Here is a 17,738-nt window from a genome sequence, read left to right on the forward strand (position 1 = left end):
CTTAACTTTTAAGTATCTTCCGCTCAAAAGTTCTAGATATTTATTGGTTTCTTTTAGAACTGTCTTTAATACCTCACATTGAGTGTGCATAACAGAAATATTCTTTTCAGTCTTTAGAAACCTGTTTTGTATTTGACCAGTCTGAGGTCAGGAGCCTAAAGCTAAAATATCTATAGTAGGTCAGCTTAGTTACAGGTTTTTTGGAATCTCGTCTCGTGGCTCTATCATAATACAGCCTTTATTGATTATAGAATCTCCTCTCTGTGGAATATTATATTATTTAAAGTTACATATCTATACACGTTTCTATATTCAGTTTTTTCAACTTGCATATTCAGTTAGTTGCATTTCCCCTTTGAAACTCTGTTGCTTGCTGCCCTTGACTGACCAGGTACAAAGAGCTTCCCTCATCCATTGCTTCCAGTCCGCACAGCTTGGGCGGGGGGCGGGGGGGGGGGCTTCAGTTACGACTTTCCTGCAGCCTAGAAACACCAGCTTCTTCTCTCTGTTTTGTGCTGCTTCTTGATTGAAGAGAATCCGGAAGCCCCAGGTCTTGTGTTGGAAGATAGAGTCCCAGACCTTGAATTGGAGACACACTTGAAATTGCCTTCACATAAGAAAAAAAAAGTTTACTGGCTCAGTCAGTAGAGGATGCAACTCTTGATGTTAGTCACGGGTTCGAGCCCCACATGTGGCACAGAGTTTACTTAAAAAAATTTTTTTTTTAATTTAAAAAATTCAGCATTGGATGTCCTGATTTCCATAGAGCCACACGTATTTGTAAAATAAATGTTTCAGGCACTTTATTTACCCTGTTGTGTAACTATTGTAAAAGATGCTCTCATTTCCATTAACTATACACATGAAAGAGGCATTACCAGCGTCAGGCCTGCATTGTCCTGGGTGCCCCCAAATCCCTCACAAGGGTTCCTTGTGTTAGAGAGTGGTCCAAAACAGAGGGAAGAGCGGAAGCTTACTTGTGTGCATTCTGACTTGTGTGCGCCGGCACCACAGAAAATGTTTAAATTTACACTTAAATTTTGTACGTTTCCACAGAGAATCCAAATTTGCACTTGGACGTTTATTATCCGGTGTTGAGTAGTACATGTCCAGTGTGGCTGACGTTTATCCAAACCTCACGAAGATGTTTCTGTGTAGGAATTAGGAGATGGAAACTGGAAAGCGTTGTGTCCATCACATCGAGTTAATTTGAGGAGATTTAGGTTTTGCTTATGTCTAGTCTTTTTCCTACTGATGTTTGTGGTTAAAATATTTCACACAGTAAATATTGAAACGTACTCTCAGAGTTTGTTGTTGTTAACCTGATTGCTATCAGTTATTTCTAAGCAAGGTCTTCAATTTTTTTCTCCCTTAATTGCAATACAGAAAGCTATGGAATAGACGAAGGTAACACGATTCCTTTAAAATAACTGCATTTGCTTGCAATTGCAGCCTGCGGAGTGGTGTGGGACGTTTCAGTTCGCAGTTAACTTTTATCCTTAAACCACTTGTCATTGGTTTATCCGTGCTATTAAACCAATGGAACTACCAGCTAAAGTGATTTTAAAGAGGAAAAGAACCACCTCAAATTTGAGTCGGATTTTCTGTACGGCTTCTCATTTGATAAACCAGGAAGAGTTTTGAAACATTTGGCTGTTGTTTTATTCCATTGGCGACTTCACTAATGGAGTCCGTGCAGCGTGGATCGTGCAGACAGGTTTCCTGGCCGGAGAAAATCAAAATCCGCAGCAGTTAATTGGATTAGAATTCATGGTCTAGGTTGCTAGTGGCTATTTTATTTCCATGTGCCTCAACGGCCTGCTAAACAGTCAGTTTGGTATAAATTGCAAGAAATTAATATGTTGATTTGAGGCAAATGCTCTCAAAAATATAAAACACTCATCATTTGTAATGCAGTATGTTCAACCTTGATTCCAAGTCATCTAATTTTGAAATTAGTTTTTAGAAATGGCCTCTTTAAACTCTTTAGCTCCATGAATAATATAGATAGGATCGTAAGAAAGTGGAAAACTCTTAAACTTTTAAAACAGTTACTCGTGACACAGTTTTCCCGTTGTCTCCGTATTTTCAGACTTCAGTTATTTGTAAAATAATTGCTTTAAATAACTGTGTTTTTTAGACTTTCGTATATTAATACCTAAACTAATAGCATTGATTTCTTAAGCATATAATTTACTACTTGGAAAAACTATTTAGAAAACGATCAGACAGATATAAACTAAATCGAATTAAAAACGTGAAAAAAATCTGCCTTTAATAGAACTCACATCGTTTTGTGGTTCAACCAATGCCGTTAACAGTTTGTGTAACTCCTTTCACAATACCGTTTAAGAGAGTTCCACTCTGTTTAAAGCATTTTCATAGAGTGATGTGCCACCAGTAAGAGTTGTACTCGTGGATGATAAGGAAATGCGTTGAGTGTAGTGTCTGCATTTGGAATACCGCACCTACCTGATTTTTGACGTACGGATCGTGCTTTGCAGCCAGGGACTACGAGATTCAAAGAGAAAGAATCGAGCTTGGACGGTGCATCGGGGAAGGCCAGTTTGGGGACGTCCACCAAGGCGTCTACATGAGTCCAGTAAGTCCTCCCTGGCAACCAGAAAAACGCGCTGCTTTTGACTGTCGCCTCTTCTTTGTCTTCTCGAGTCCCCGGCTCTCCTTTGCAGAGGTCTTTCACAGAGCCCGTCACACACGTCAACCTGCTCGGAGTATTCGGGGGCAGAGAAATGGCACCCTTAGCTCCTAGAGGGCTGGGTCTGTCTTTTGTTCATTTTGATCTTTCAGCCTCTCTCATCAGGAACAGATCCCACAAGGAGTGTTCCATTGGATGGAACAGATTATGACTTTACTAATAGCTTTTTTGAGGTATAAATCACATACTATAAAACGTACTTTTTAAAAACATACAGTTCAGTGGTTTCTTAGTATATTGATAGAGTTGTACAAACGACAGCACGGTGCATTTTCCAGCACCTTCTTTACCCCAGAAAGAAGCCTCACCCGCTAGCAGTTACTCCCATCCCGCCCTCCCCCGGCCCCTGGCAGCCAGTCGTCTGCTCCCTGTTCTCTAGATTTGCCTCTTCTGGATGCTTCACGTACACGGACTCGTGCGACATGTGGCCTTTCGTGATCGGTTCTTTTAGTTAGCATGTTCTCAAGGGTCATCCACACTCGAGCGTGAAGCGGTACTTAGTGTCCTCTTTTGCCAGGCAACATTCGATTGTGTGGGTAGACCGTTTGTGTTTGTCCGTTCTCCAGCTGACGGGAATTTGGGCTGTGACCGCTTCTTAGCTGTGAGGAATGACGCCTCCGTGACGGCCACCGCACAGGTCTGCGTGTGAGTAGTTAGTTCTCAGTTCTCTCGCGTAGATGGCAGAGAGTGGAATTGCCGGGTCACGGGGTCACGTGGTGTCTGTTCCGCCCTTTGACCCGGAGCTGTCTCCGAAGAGGCCGCGCCCCTTCCCTCCACTCCTGGCAGCGGTGCGTGAGAATGGCCGTCCCTCTGCAGCCCTGCCGACACCGGTCATGGTATGTGTGCCGGTTAGATCAGCGGTCGTGAGACACCAGCAGGAACTCACCCAAGGAACTTTTTTTAGCTGGAATAACGGGTGTACGCAGATGACACAAATAAGGGATCACAGACCGTCCCCGGCTTACAGTGGCTCGACTTACTCTTTCTTGATCTCACAATGTTGCAAAAGCGATCTTCATGCAGTAGAAATCACACTCAGAATTTTGAATTCAGATCTTTCCCCAGGCCAGGGATATGTGCGTCCTCTTCCCCTGCAGGGTGGTGGCCACAGCTTCCAGTCAGCCCACAGCGGACGCACTCACGGCCGTCCCGCAGCCACGCGGTGATCCTGTCACTGTCAGTAGAGGATTCAGTGAATCACAGGGATAGCAGCACTTGGGTGTGAAATACGCTTTGTAGGGGGCGCCTGGGTGGCTCAGGCAGTCGAGCATCCAACTCTTGATTTGGGCTCGGGTCATGATGCCAGGGTGCTGGGATCGAGCACCGTGCTGGACGTGGAGCCTTGCTTGGGATCCGCCGCCTCTGTCCCTCTGCCCCTCCCCGCCGTGTGCGTGCTCTCGCGTTTTCTCTCTCTCTCAAAAAGTAAATAAAATAATGCTCTGTGTCCACTGGTTTTGCCCAACTATAGGCCATTGTGAGTGTTTGTGAGCACACATAAGGCGGGTGTGGCCCAGCTGTGATATTTGGTAGGTTAGGTATTTACGCGCATTTTGACTCGGTATGTTCAACTTAACGATGGGTGGATTGGGACGTAACTGCATCTCAGGTCAGGGAAGATCTGTGGTAACACAGACGATTGACGTTTTATGTTACCCCTGCTTTGGAAGCTGCAAATGGTGTTTTCTCAGTAGTTCCATACCTGTCAGGTTTTCTAGAGCTGAAAGGGTTTTCTCGTTTTGTTTTCTTGGGTCACAGGAGCAGCAGACAATTGCCACCGCGTCACGAAACAAATCAGATTCCATTTTTTTTTTTTTACATTTCAGCTTTGAAAGTCTCTACCTTGTTCTTACACGTAATTCTGTCATTTATTATGTATTTTTAGCTGCTAACGTTTCTTCCAGTTGTTTTTTCGTTTGTTTGTTTGTTTTTTGGGTTTTTTTTTTTTTTACTCTATCTGTTATTATCTTCCTAATTCTCTTACCTCTGTTCTTTGAAGCAAAAAGCAGTACAGAGAGCCCTGGGTCCAAATTTACTCAAAAGGCCTACTAGCTTTTAGACTGGCTCTACCCAACTGAGATAAAAGGCAGGTGAGGCTTCTTGACCCGAAATAATTACAGTTGAATTACAGTCTCTGTTAGGTCTCTGGGCTTGCTGTTAGGAAGGCAGTTGGGGAGCGAGTGCATGAGCCTAGCCATAACAGGCACTAGCAGGGAAAGTTCCAGACGCACGCTGTGGACAGGGAGGGCGTGTCTCACTTCCGGATTGTTGGACCTGTGGGAGATGAGGGAAACTGAGGAATCCAGAGTGGCTGCTTGAGCGTCGGTATGAATTCCGCTTGTTGAGTGAGGTGGAGAAGGCTAAGAGGGAAGCACGTTGGATAGTGGGCGCGTTAGTAAGGGTTCCCCGGGGAGACAGAAGCAGGCGGGTGTGGGTGCTTTCAAACGAGATCTGTTAGGGATTGGCTCACGTGATTATGGAAGCTGACTGACGTCCCCTCAGATCTCCAGGTGGCCTGCTGGAGACCCAGGAGAGCTGATGGCTTCTTACTGCCAGGCTGCATCTGAAGGCCCGAGACCCAACACAGCCAGTGTGGTTGTAGTCCAGAGGGTCAAGGAAGAATCATGTCCCAGCACAAAGCGATTCGGCAGGAGGAATTTCCTCTTGTTCAGGAGACCGGCTTTGTGTTCTGTTCAGGCCGTCAGCTGATCAGACGAGGCCCACCACATTAGGGAGCGCAACCTGCTTCACTCAGTCTATCAATTTACATGTCAAATCCATTCAGAAACACTCTGAATAATGTCTGACCAAATAATCTCTGGGCACCCCGTGGCCCAGGCCAGTGGACACATGCAGTTAACCACCACAGTGGGATATCAGGAGGTTTGTTTTGCCCAGTTCAAGTTTAAAATAACTTCACAGCATCCTCGTCAAGACAGGGCACAGGTGGGTTGGATATGTGGGTCTGAGCTGAAAGGCAAAGTGAGGGCTACAGAGAGGAATTAGGAGGTCGGCATGGAGGTGGGACTTGGGGCTCAGTGAGGCTGCTTCTCATCGGGCTGGCCGTGGATTGCGCCCTGGGATTTCCCAACACTGACAAGACAGGAAGCGGTGTCCTGCCTTCCACTCTCCCCCGTGCCAGTCTTTCCTGCCTGAGGCTGGCGTCTATGGGGACAGCGAGTCACGCTCCCGTAGCTTGGCAGATTGAGGTGTCGTCAGCACTCAGAATCTAGCGTGGCCACCATTTCAGAGCTGAGTCTGTGACACAGCCGCTGCCACTCCGTGTCGCCTGTCACATGCACACGCTGCCCCGGTCACTCCTGAGATAAAGCCCTGTTGCAGAAGGGGCAGGCCACTTCCAGCAGGGTGATCGCGGGCAAACCGCGAAACCTGTCAGCCTCTGCCGACCCGGTCGTGTGTAGAATGGGTGGCCCGGACCCTTGTGTACCTTGTCAGGCTACCTCACAGATCGCCTGTAGGCTCAGTGAGATGATGTACAAAAAGGACAGAAATGCCCAAAGCCTGTCGAGAAAACTAAAGACTGCGAGACTATGCGGCCCCCGTCTGGGATCTCATGGCTAAGTGCTCCTCGCTCCTGTGCGAGGGCGCCTGCGTCTGGCCACCCCCGGGGGGGAAAGGAGGGGTCCAAGACAGCAGCCCCCCCGAGGCCTCCTCTCTTCACTCCGGAGCTGCCGTCTCTCGGCCTGTGTGACCTCGTCCCCTCTCCAGATCCTCTGGCGAGGACGGGACCCCGAGGCAGGGTAGGAGTCGGGGCACGGCAGCCGTGGCAGAGACCTGAGGCAGTGCTTCTCAAACCTTCGTCCGTTCACCGGGCTGTCCCTGCTGCTTTCTCCCCTCCTGTCCTCACCTTTTCTGCCTACTTGACAGAATGTGAGGTACCTTAGGAAAATATCCAGCATGAACAGTACGTGGTTCTGCCAAGGACGGTGTAAAGCCCAGGGTAGGATAAGCCCTTCAGTTGCTAATTAAAACCATCCACGGGGGCACCTGGGCGGCTCGGTCGGTTGAGCGTCTGACTCTTGATTTCAGCCCAGGTCACGATCTCACAGTCCCGCAGGATCGAGCCCTGAGTCAGGCTTTGCACTGAGCCTGGAGCCTGCTTGGGATTCTCTCTCCCTCTCCCTCCCTCCTTCTCTCTCTCTCTCTCTCTCTCTCAGGCTTTCTGTCTCTAAAAATAAAGTATAATGAAGTAAATGAAAACCATCCATGGTATTCCATTGAGGCTTGGAATGGCCTCATTTGTCTTGTTCAAGCTCTGTCTTTTGAATTCGAGAAAATATCAGCTTCTTTGGCAGGCAGATCGACACGCCTTCTTGGTTTCTCTCCACCTTGGTGGTCCCCCTCTGAGTCTGCCTTGTGTCTCCCCCTCTCCCTGACCTCCCACACTGCTGGGCGGCCGGGTGCTGTGCTCGTGCCCCAGCCCGCGAGGATCTCCTGCGGATCCGACCCTGAACTCTGCCGGATCCTCCTGCAGCTGCCCTGGGTGCCACGCTATCTCCCCCCCACCTCACGCCCCTCACGTCCTGGTCCTGCTCGAACTGCTGCTTCCCTTTCTCTCACCAAACACCTGAAGTCTCCTTACCAGCATCGCACCTCACCCTGCGTCACCTGCACTGCCCTGCCCACACTTGCCCCAGCCGCCACCCGCCGCTGTGCCGCCCGCGCCCCCCCCCCCCCCCCCCCCCCATCAGCTCCCGGAGCAGGTGCTCCTTCTCAGCCGGAGGTCAGCCATGGCACTGCTCTCCCCAGGGCACCTTTCTTTTGGTCCAGAGGGCCCCGCTCGGGCTGCCTGTCCCAGCGCACCGCCTCGGCCCTGCCCCCAGCACTGCCCTAGCCGCAGCACTGTGACCCTGGCTGTGCCCGCCCGCCAGTCCCTCCCTCCCTCCTTCCATTTTTTCGCCCTTGTCTCTGCCTCGCACATCCTGACACGCTCCTTCCTGGTCCACGCCACTGTTCCGCGCGAACATGCTCCGTGATGAGCTCGCTCCTTGTGTGCGTTGTCTGCTCTTTGCCGGAACGGAAGCCTGAGTAGAGCAGGGAACGCTGCTGCCTTTAGCCCAGGGTGCGTCCTGAGCGCCTGGAAGCCTGCCTGGCACGCAGCAGAAAGTGTTCGTGGGACGACGAACGAATAAATGACCTCCAGCATTTTAACACCGTGTCCGTTTCTTCTGGGGTCTTGCTGAGTATTTGAAGTGTTCTTCTCCTGAGGTTTTCAGTTCTGATCCTGCCTGGTCCACAGTCCACGTAGTTGCAGAACAAACAGCTCTTCGTGAATGTGCCCGTTGATTCATGTAGAGAACCTCTTTTTGCATGTGTGTGATTCTGAAATTTCCCTGACGCAGGAGAATCCGGCTTTGGCGGTCGCAATTAAAACATGTAAAAACTGCACTTCGGACAGCGTGCGAGAGAAATTCCTTCAAGAAGCCTGTAAGTTTCTAGAAATTTCTGTGGAGCTCCATTTGACGTTTTGTCTGTGTAAAATACAAGCCATCTCTAAGAAGTAAGAAAAAGAATATTCTGACTTCTATGTGACAACTGCATTTACTGTCTTGCCTTGCAAATTACTACCTGTATCTGTAGAGGCGCCTGTCTCCACATCGTCCAGGTAAGCCCTGATGTTTGGGCGTAAAGGTCGACAGATTTACTGTCCCTGTGTCCTTTGGTACCTGCACCATTCGGCATCCTGGCCCTGGAATTGGGCAGATGTAGAAATGAGTCCAGCCCAGGTGCCACCAGACCCTAGAGTTGGGGGTGAGCAGGACAGACGCGGTCCCCACCCTCAGGGAGCTCACAGACTGGGCAAAGAGCCGGGACCATGGCCAGGGCCCTGCTCCTGCTACAGTGCCCACCCCTCAGCTCTCTGTTCACATGTCCAGGGATGAAATTGCTGGGAGGGTCTTGTGTGGGTGGGTATTCTCTGCAGAGTAAGACTCATGGAGAGCTAGTAGCTTGTCCTGTCCGTCTGCACCTGTCTGGCTCTTCCCAGCTGCCTTCGGGCTGGGATGCCCTTCCTACCCTCCCATGGCTTGTCCCGTCTCATCTGACCACGTGATGAAAATAGTTTCCCCTCAGGAGGCTGTGTCACAGGACCACACTCTCACCTTCCTCAGTATTTGTAACTAGGGTAAACATTGCCTAAAAATTATTATTCCGTTTCTCTAGGCTCTAAGCTCCATGGGGACTCGGGCCGTGTCTGCTCTGCTCACTGCTCAGACACAGCGCCCCGCTGTGAAAGGCACTCAGTAGACATTGGTCATGTGAATGGCTCCCTGTGTCCTTCATTACATGTACATCGATTGAAGGCCTTCTACCTTCCATTTCAGTAAATATTTACCACCTGACAGTCCAATAGATTAATAAGTCACAGAGTAAATCACACTGACTTCGTCAATACATTATAACTCCTCAAAATCATACTGTAACTTTCATCAGAAAAAAGTCTAAGTCTGTCTTTAATCCTGTTCCTGTGTCTTAAGTACGAGACAAAGCCTGTCTCAGCTCGCTTGTTTCTGCAGAGCACCTAGGCCGAGAATACACAGCCCCCTTACCTAACGCTCTACCAGAGCAGCCCCCTTACCTAACGCTCTACCAGAAGAGTGACCTTGGACACCTGTCTCTCCCTAGTAACGATGCGCCAGTTTGACCACCCCCACATCGTGAAGCTGGTCGGTGTCATCACGGAGAACCCCGTCTGGATAATCATGGAGCTGTGCACGCTTGGAGAGGTAACATGGCCCTCAGACCCGGCCCGTCTGCCGGCCTGCCGTCACTGTGATTAAATAGCAGTCCCGTGATTGGGACTCGCCCAGCCTGCACTGGCTCTTTGGTGTCCCTTGTTTAAAAAAGGGAAGTACGGGGGCGCCTGGGTGGCGCAGTCAGTTAAGCGTCCGACTTTAGCCAGGTCACAATCTCGCGGTCCGTGAGTTCGAGCCCCGTGTCGGGCTCTGGGCTGATGGCTCAGAGCCTGGAGCCTGTTTCCGATTCTGTGTCTCCCTCTCTCTGCTCCTCCCCCGTTCATGCTCTGTCTCTCTCTGTCCCAAAAATAAACGTTGAAAAAAAATTTTTTTTTTTAAATAAATAAATAAATAAGGGAAGTACATTACGGATGCCCTCGTCCTTTGGGTTCGGGGAACAGAACATCTTCATCGGTGAACCCCCAGGTGATACCCTAACTCAGCACTGGCAGCAGTGGAGACCGGGTGGTCCCTCCTTCCTCTCTGGTGCTGCTGCCTCGTGCCAGCCCAGGGGTTTGACGATGGAAGAGCCAGTCTTCGTGCAGTTGTGGTGCCTTAGCGCTGCATTTACATGAACCTGCAGTTCCTTGTTCTTCTGAGAACTCATTTCACGGTGTCTCTCCGACTGACTGCGGTTAGTCACAGTTTCTGTTGAAAATGGGAGGAACACACATAGACAGATCTCCTTATTTGACTTTCTCCCAAACACAGAAACTCTCCACTTAGTGTGTCACCATCCCCTGGAAGCGTGTCAGAGGCCAGCCCCAGGCTGCTGAATCAGACTTGTTCCCGCCTCCAGGCCGCTCTGTAGCCTGCCTGCGTGGGGATGAACACAGCCCCGTTTTCCAGATGCCGACCCTTGACCTTCCGGTGCTGACAGTCGGTACTTCCGCCTTCCGAAGCACTGTACGCGCCCCTTGTCTTTTAAAGAACACCGAGCGCAGTGTTGCTTTTCATGGCAGTTAGGGGTTCCGGGGCCCAGATGTCAGAGAGCAGTCTGGATTCTTCCTCCTCTTCGTGACCGCGGGAGGGCCTGCCTGGTGGCTCCCCTCTGTGCTTGATAAGCTAGTTTGCTGGATGAAATAACTAAGGCCTCCGCGGGATCTCTTCGTCCTCTGCCCTGCCTTTCCAAAGGAAACAGTTCTGACATATGTATTTTGTTCACGATATCTTTCTGGTTTTGCTTTTGGAGAATTTGCTAATTTTTCCGGCTTAAACTGTCACTAAATCCTTCTCCTTTATGTGTTGATCCTGTAGAGTTAGAGTTAAATCCATGTGCCTTCCTTTGCCACGGTGGCCTTCGGCTGAATTGATTATGACCGTAGTAATAAGGGCCAGTGGCATGCGTGCCCCGCACCCTCCGCAGCCAGAACTTCCTGGAGGGTGGGTAGAAGTGCCCCTGGCTCCCCTCGCTCTTCATCACCTTCTCGGGTCTGGCCTGGGACACAGCAAGGCGTGGGGCCGCGGGCGCACCGGCCAGGCTGCGTGCCGGGCTCGCTCAGCGTCCGGTTCTGTGTGTCCTCCAACTTTTGTTATCGAGCAGCATTTCACACTGCGATTTTATTCATTCCCTTGCAGAACCTTTCTGTACTTTTTTCCAGGAATGTGTGGGGTGTCCGGGTGGCTCAGTCGGTTAAGCGTCCGGCTTTGGCCCGCGTCATGATCTCACGGTTTGTGAGTTCAAGCCCTGCGTTGGGCTTTCTGCTGTCCGTTCAGAGCCTGCCTTGGACCCTGTCTCTCTCTCTGTCTCTCTGTCTCTGCCCCTCCCCTACTCGCATGCACACTCCCTCTTTCTCTCTCTCTCAAAAACAAATAAACGTTTAAAAAAAAAAAGAGAGAGTGCCTGTGTGGCTCAGTTGGTTAAGTGTCCAACTCTGGCTCAGGTCATGATCTCATGGTTTGTGAGTTCAAGCCCCACATTGGGTTCTCCTCTGTTAGCGCGGAGCCTGCTTCAGATCCTCTGTTCCCCTCTCTCTCTGCCCCTCCCCTGCTTGTGCTATCTCTTTCTCTCTCTCTCTCAAAAATAAACATTAAAAAAAATTGTCTACAATCATGAAGATTTCAGTATTTTTTTAAGCTTTTTTTTTTTTTTTTTGAGAGAGAGTGAGCAAGCAGGGGAGGGGTGGAGAGAGAGAGGGAGAATCCCAAGAGGCTCCGTGCCATCAGCAAGCAGCTAGACATAGGGCTCGATCCCACAAACCATGAGATCATGACCTGAGCTGAAATTAAGAATCAGATGCTTAACCGACTGAGCCACCCAGGCACCCCAAAGATTCCAATCTTAAAATAGGATTTCAAATAAAGAATGATGAACCATAATTTCTGAGCCATATGGCTGATTCGTTACACCTTATTTTAGAAGAATTGAAGCCATTCTTCTACAAGTGTGTGTGCGATTGGGCACCGTTGTTGAACATAGCTCTTCAGCTCTTGATTTCTGTTCTCGGTCACTAATTCTTTTTCATCTCGGTCACTGTTCCCAAAGCTGAGGTCGTTTCTGCAAGTGAGGAAGTACAGTTTGGATCTCGCGTCTTTGATCCTGTATGCCTATCAGCTTAGCACAGCTCTGGCGTATCTGGAGAGCAAAAGATTCGTGCACAGGTAAGATCCAGGCTAAAGCTGGTGAGCCGCCCTGCGGCGGGGGCAGGGGTGGGAGGTGGGAGCAGAGAGACCTCCACGGGGTGGGGGGGGGGGGGGGAAGAGGTACTCGGTGTGCCCTGCGATCCCGCGTGCCACCGGCCTCCCGTAGGCGGGCAGTATCGCAGCGTCACGCTGCCCTTGTCCTGGCCGAGGGAGGAGCCATAGTCACATCCGGAGGGCTTTCCTCACGTGAAGCCTGAAACCTTTGCTTGCCTTCGGGAAGCAAATACTGTTGAGAGCTTGTACGTGCCCTAGAGCAGTAAGCATGCGGACCTAAAACAGTCACTGTCCTGGGGCTTCCTGGGACCCCCCGAAGGGTCACGAGTGACATCTGCTGGTATTCGGTGGAGTTTCTGCTTCTCATCTGGGTCCCTTTGAATGCAAGAGAAAGCCCTCAGTTTGTTTCCTGGGACTTTGTTACCCAGCACTGAAACAGATGGCGTCAGCAAAATCGTTCACAGGTGTTTAGATGACAACTTTTATGGAACGAGGTCTCTTAGTAGCAGCAGGGTTGAGACCCCACGCGTGCGTCACTGTCTGTCAGTGCGGTCAGGAGGGTGGTGGTTCAAAAAGTGGTAAGCGGTTTCATTACGGGAGAATGTACTCCGCAGCCGTTCAGAATACTAGTCATTATGTTAATGAGTAGACAACTGCCTAAAGGATCGTCTTTGAAGTAAAATTGTAAAATTGTCTATTTTTCGGCTTGTAACAAATCTCCTGTTTGCATGGTCTATGAACTGTCTTTCAGAGTACCTGTCGATATGTCTTTATATAATACAGAGGAGTTTGTAGGTTTGTTTCCTTATATTAAAATCCATTACCCGGAATTCTTCCTCTTCAGGGACATTGCTGCTCGGAATGTTCTGGTGTCCTCAAACGATTGCGTAAAATTAGGAGACTTTGGATTATCCCGGTATATGGAAGACAGTACTTACTACAAAGGTAAGGAATCCAAGCAAGCAAGAGGCGGTAGGCTCAGAATCCTTAACGATTCTTACGTCTTCAGAAGGTGTGCCCTCGTCCGCTCGGCTGAAGTGTGACAGGGGTGTGACACCAGTTCACGGCCTTCTCCATGCCTCCTGCAGCAGCCAGACTTCCACGGACGACACCTTACATCAGCCTTGCCTTACTGCCCATTAACTCACAGTGGGTCAGGGACTTCATTCCAAAACATAAAGCTGGAGAGCTTTTTTGAAAACCGTAGGAGTAAATCTTTGGGATCGAGGGCTTTGACACCAAAAACAGGGTCCATAAAGGGAAACACCTGACAGAAGGGACCTCATCCAAATGAGAACTTTTTGTTCTGCAAAAGACCCTGCGAAGAGGGTGAAAAGGCAAGGTGCAGACTGGGAGAGGGTACTGGCCAACCACAGTGCCCTCCTACAACCACGGGCCATTCAGCAAAGGACCAGTGTCCGCAGTGTGGGGTGAGCTCTGAGAATTCAGCAGGGAAAACAAATACAGACTACGACACCGACAGCAGGTGGGAAGGGAAGCCGCACTGGAGAGGATACGAGGAGGGCAACGAAGCCTGTGCAGAGGCCTTCGGGATCCCTAGCCTTGGGGAGATGCGGGTTCAGACTGTGAGGAGGTATTTTTTCACTCCTGTCGGAATGGCTACAGTCAAAAATAGTGATAAGACCAAATGCTGGCAAAGATGCAGAGAAACTAAATTGCTCACAGCTCGCTTGTGAGAATGTAAAATGGTCCATTTAAAACCCTGGAAGAGTTTTGCAGAGTCTTAAGAAGTTAAATATGCACCTACCATACAATCCAGCAGTCACAATGCTGGGTACTTCTCTCAGAGAAACGAAAACTGACATTCACGCAAAACCTGAGTTTAGATGTTCGTCGCGACTGTAGTTCCAGTAGCCAAAACTCGGAATCCCCTCCGATGTCCTCCAGCCGGTGAACCCAGTCCGACCCGCACAGCAAGGGGGGCTGGGCCCGCTGGCTCGCCGAGAGCAGTCAGACGGAGAGATCTCCAGTCTGTTCGCGCCGTAGGCATCAATGCGTTTGTTTTAGAGCAGAGATTTAGCTCGTGTGCTTTTCCTTTAGTTTTGTCAATTTTGGAATCAGATTGACTTGGTTCCTTGCATTATTGAACAAGTCTTTTTAGTAATAAATTTTCATGTTCTTAGTACTTGAGCTAAGGTTTCAATTATAAATCCGTACCATGCTCCTAGTATATTATATTCTAAGGATTACTACTGTTTTAGAAAGGCTAGTTTCTTTACTACTTAAATTTTTATGTTGTGGCAAAATGAGCCCAGGTTTTTACATACAAAATGAGTTTCCTTCATTTTACACCATGGCTCACGGCTCTTCCCTTTCCGTGTGCCCACTGTGTGCTGCAGCCTGGAAGGGTTTCAGTAGTGGCTCTGGGTTACGTGAAAAGAAAATTCTTCAGCTGTTTATTCATTTTAGTTAGTCATTTAACTTAAAAATGGCCAAGTCGGTTTTCTGCTGTTTTAAAGTACCTCTCATACCCCACCCGAGCCCTGACGAGCCCTGACGAGCCCAGGCGCGGGACTCCCAGTGAAGGCTGAGCCCCGAGCAGGGTGGCAGCCGAGGCCCCACAGCACGTGGGTGGCATCTGTAGTGAGCAGCTGACAGGTGCGTGTGCTTGATGCCGGCTCAGGTCCCTACGTGCACAGTCCCGTCAGGTTCCAGGAGAGCACTCCTAGAGGTCAGCAGCCCTTCGTTCAGAACACAGGTGCCGAGTTGCTGGTTTGGAAGGCGCCGCACAGAGGATTTGACCTCCGTGGCCGTGAAGGTGCTTCGAGTGGGAATAAATCCATGAAGCAGAGCCGTCTCCTGAGAGTGCTGAGGGGCGCTGGGCGCTGGCAGAAGGAGGTCCAGACCCTGTGGCCCAGGGCTCCTGCCCCGCCCCCCGCAGCTCCGCGCCCTGCCGGTGCCGTCCTGACCCACCGCTCGCTCCTCGGCCACCTCTGCTTCCGGAGCACGTGGCCTTGACCCGGCGTCTGTGCTGCGCCCCCCGCCGTGTACGAGTAGACTCTGCTTCCACCTCTTAGGATTAGAACTCCTCGAGAAGGGGGACCCAGGGCTGCCCACGTGGTAACCGCACGGCCGAAGGAACGTTCAGTGGGGCGCTGAGTCCTTTCCTTTGTGGCACAGAAGGAAGGTTTGTGTGGCCTCGAAAGCGCGATGCTTTCGAGTTGGCGCATTCGGCCAGTCGCTGACGTCTATAACTCGCAGTCCTGTGGTGCTTTCGTAGGAGCAGCGGGCATCTGGAGCCTGTCTCCGCTGGGGCGTGGGGACGGGTGGGGGCGGTGCCGGACGGCCCGAGCACCTCTGGCTCTGGGCCAGGGCCTGGCCTTGAACCCCAGCTCTGGCACCTGGCGGTGGGGCGGCCTCCGGCAAGTCACATAACGTGTCTGAACCTTGTTTTCTGAAGAAAAGAGAGCCTACCAGGACAAGTTGTTTTCGGGGCTTAGGTTGGAATCGATGTGAGACGTGTATGTGTACGTACGTGTTTCCCTAGAAACACCGGTTCCCTACTGGGAACGAGAGCCGACCACGTGTCCTTAGCAGAGGCTGCAGCCTGTGGACGAGGAGCTGTCGGGGAAACCGCCCAGCTCCGCGTGACCGGGCGTGGGGCTCCCTCTCCCTCGTTCCCCTTCTCTCTGCGGAGGGAAGGACCTCAGTGTTTTATCTCCCTCCCGCGGCGTCAGCAACTACTCCCAATGACCTGACAGAAAGGCAGGAAACAGAAAGTAGCTCTCCTAAATAAGCAGAGTCCAAGGGGTCAGATGCTTAAAGCTTTTTATTTTGGAAGTAAAAGTCTCTGCTAGCTGTAGCTGTGAGATCCTTGAGCAGATAACAAGGAAAATTCACTTTCTAAAATTAATCTTCTAGCTTCCAAAGGAAAGTTGCCTATTAAATGGATGGCTCCAGAGTCCATCAACTTTCGACGTTTTACCTCAGCCAGTGACGTGTGGATGTTTGGTGAGTATCGTGAAGTTTCGTGTTGTTACGTTGTGCTTTGTGTATGGTACACAACGCACGTGGCGTCACCTCTTTTCACGGCGTGGGCTGACGTGCCTTCCCTTGTCTGACCGCTCCTTCGCCGGGCACGGGGCACCAACCGAGCGCCAGCGTTGTGTGTCACTTCTGGGAGGCCCCGCTCTCGCTCTCTTCTCCTCCCCCTTCTGTCTCGCTCTGCCGTCTCTGCATCCCTCCCTAGGGGAGATCTTTCCCTTCCCTCCCGTCTCTCTCTGCCGTCTCGTCCGTTCCTTCCGTGTGACTGACCGTACGTGGTTGACCTGTCCCTCTGGTTCTGTGACCGCGTGCTTCATGGGTCTGGGGTCCCGTCCCGTCCTGGGGTCTGACCTCCTCCTGACTTGTCTCACGGCCTCACGGTTTGCTCCTGGGTCCTCTGTGGCTTCTGCCCCGATGCCTACCCCGTGCCTTGCCACCTGCTCCGGGTCGGGCGCCGTCCTCCTCCTCTGTGGGCCTTCACGGACCCTCCTGAGTGGCGCGACGGTGGCCCTTGCTCCGTCACATTTGAGACCAGTCTCCCTTTTTGATACGCACGACACTCCTTCCCCACCCCACTCTTCTGGCGTAACTCCGTCTGCCTGGAGCACGTCCTAAGCCCGTCTCCTCTGGGTGAGATTCTGTCCCACTGTCGGGGCCACCTCAAGCGTCCCCTCTTCTGCGAAGCCTCCTGTGGCAGGTGCGTCCTACAGACGGAACCTGCCCGTCGCCGTGCTCCCTGCGCTTTCTCTCTTGGCCACGACGCTCAGCATTCATCTTGTGAGAAGTCTGTGTGTGTGTTTTCCCTGCTAGATTTTAAACTATTTCAGAGGAGATGTCTTCGTAATGTTATGTACCTTTTTTCCCTGTATTTAGAAATAACTTTACGTACATCGAGTCTGTGTTCCTATTTTTTCTTCTGTGTACTGATTGTTGGTTTCATCCAGCGCCCTAAGTAATAACAGGTGAAGGAAGGAGCTTTTTAGCAGAGTAGGAAATCGTGTGGCACAATTTAGAAAGGGCCCTGGGGTCTGACGGACACGGCTCTGTGTCCCAGAGCCCCGCTCATCGGCTGTGTGACCCAGACAGCAAGTTGAAGGTTGCTGTGAAGGGAATTGCGGTTTGCACAGAGTCCACGGTGCCTGTGTTTTCCCATTTTAACTTCTCTGCAACTGGGGTGTGTCGTAAGTCAGCAGCGTGTCACGGTCGGTGTCACTGGGGGGGGTGTGGCATGTGGTGCCCTGCCTGCACTCGTACGGCAGCTGCCATTGCCTCCTCGTCTGCGTGGGTTTGAAAGCACTCTTTGGTAGGACGGAAAGAATTCTTAGAGGTTTTCTTAGAGGATTGTGTCACATCCCCCCCTTTTTTGGTCACATAAAATAGTGGTGTATATTCTAGCCAGTGACATCTTAGATTTATTTGATAGGATGCGGCATTTAGAGAAATGTGAGGTGTAACGATTCAGGACATGTAAATTTCAAAGCGCCAGAAACATTTTAAGGTCTCAAGAAATGACGACCTGCGTTGTCGTTACCAATAACGTTGTCATGATTTCTGGTGAAAAACGCAGAGCTAAGGCGGTTTTTTGGTCACGCACTCTTCACTTTGAAATGCCTGGAATTTGGATCCCG

At 50.7% G+C, this 17,738-nt stretch overlaps 1 protein-coding gene across 19 annotated transcripts in view; it reads left to right on the plus strand.

The window, feature by feature from the left end:
* Nucleotides 1-17,738, plus strand: part of PTK2 (protein tyrosine kinase 2) — a 256,989-nt gene that overhangs the window by 185,707 nt on the left and 53,544 nt on the right. For 16 of the 19 annotated variants that reach the window (XR_008292471.1, XM_053208063.1, XM_053208073.1 and 13 more), the window contains 7 exons: nt 1,387-1,407; nt 2,505-2,602; nt 8,077-8,161; nt 9,359-9,459; nt 11,954-12,069; nt 12,950-13,050; nt 15,988-16,077. Coding sequence is in view for 18 of the 19 variants with exons in the window: in XM_053208063.1 (XP_053064038.1) it covers nt 1,387-1,407; nt 2,505-2,602; nt 8,077-8,161; nt 9,359-9,459; nt 11,954-12,069; nt 12,950-13,050; nt 15,988-16,077 (612 nt within the window). In the remaining variant the exon portion in view is untranslated. The remainder of the gene's footprint in view (nt 1-1,386; nt 1,408-2,504; nt 2,603-8,076; nt 8,162-9,358; nt 9,460-11,953; nt 12,070-12,949; nt 13,051-15,987; nt 16,078-17,738) is intronic. The other 3 variants (XM_053208074.1, XM_053208058.1, XM_027063813.2) reach the window with 1 other exon arrangement.

This window comes from Acinonyx jubatus, chromosome F2 (assembly GCF_027475565.1).
Source record: "Acinonyx jubatus isolate Ajub_Pintada_27869175 chromosome F2, VMU_Ajub_asm_v1.0, whole genome shotgun sequence".
Classification (NCBI taxonomy): domain Eukaryota; kingdom Metazoa; phylum Chordata; class Mammalia; order Carnivora; family Felidae; genus Acinonyx; species Acinonyx jubatus.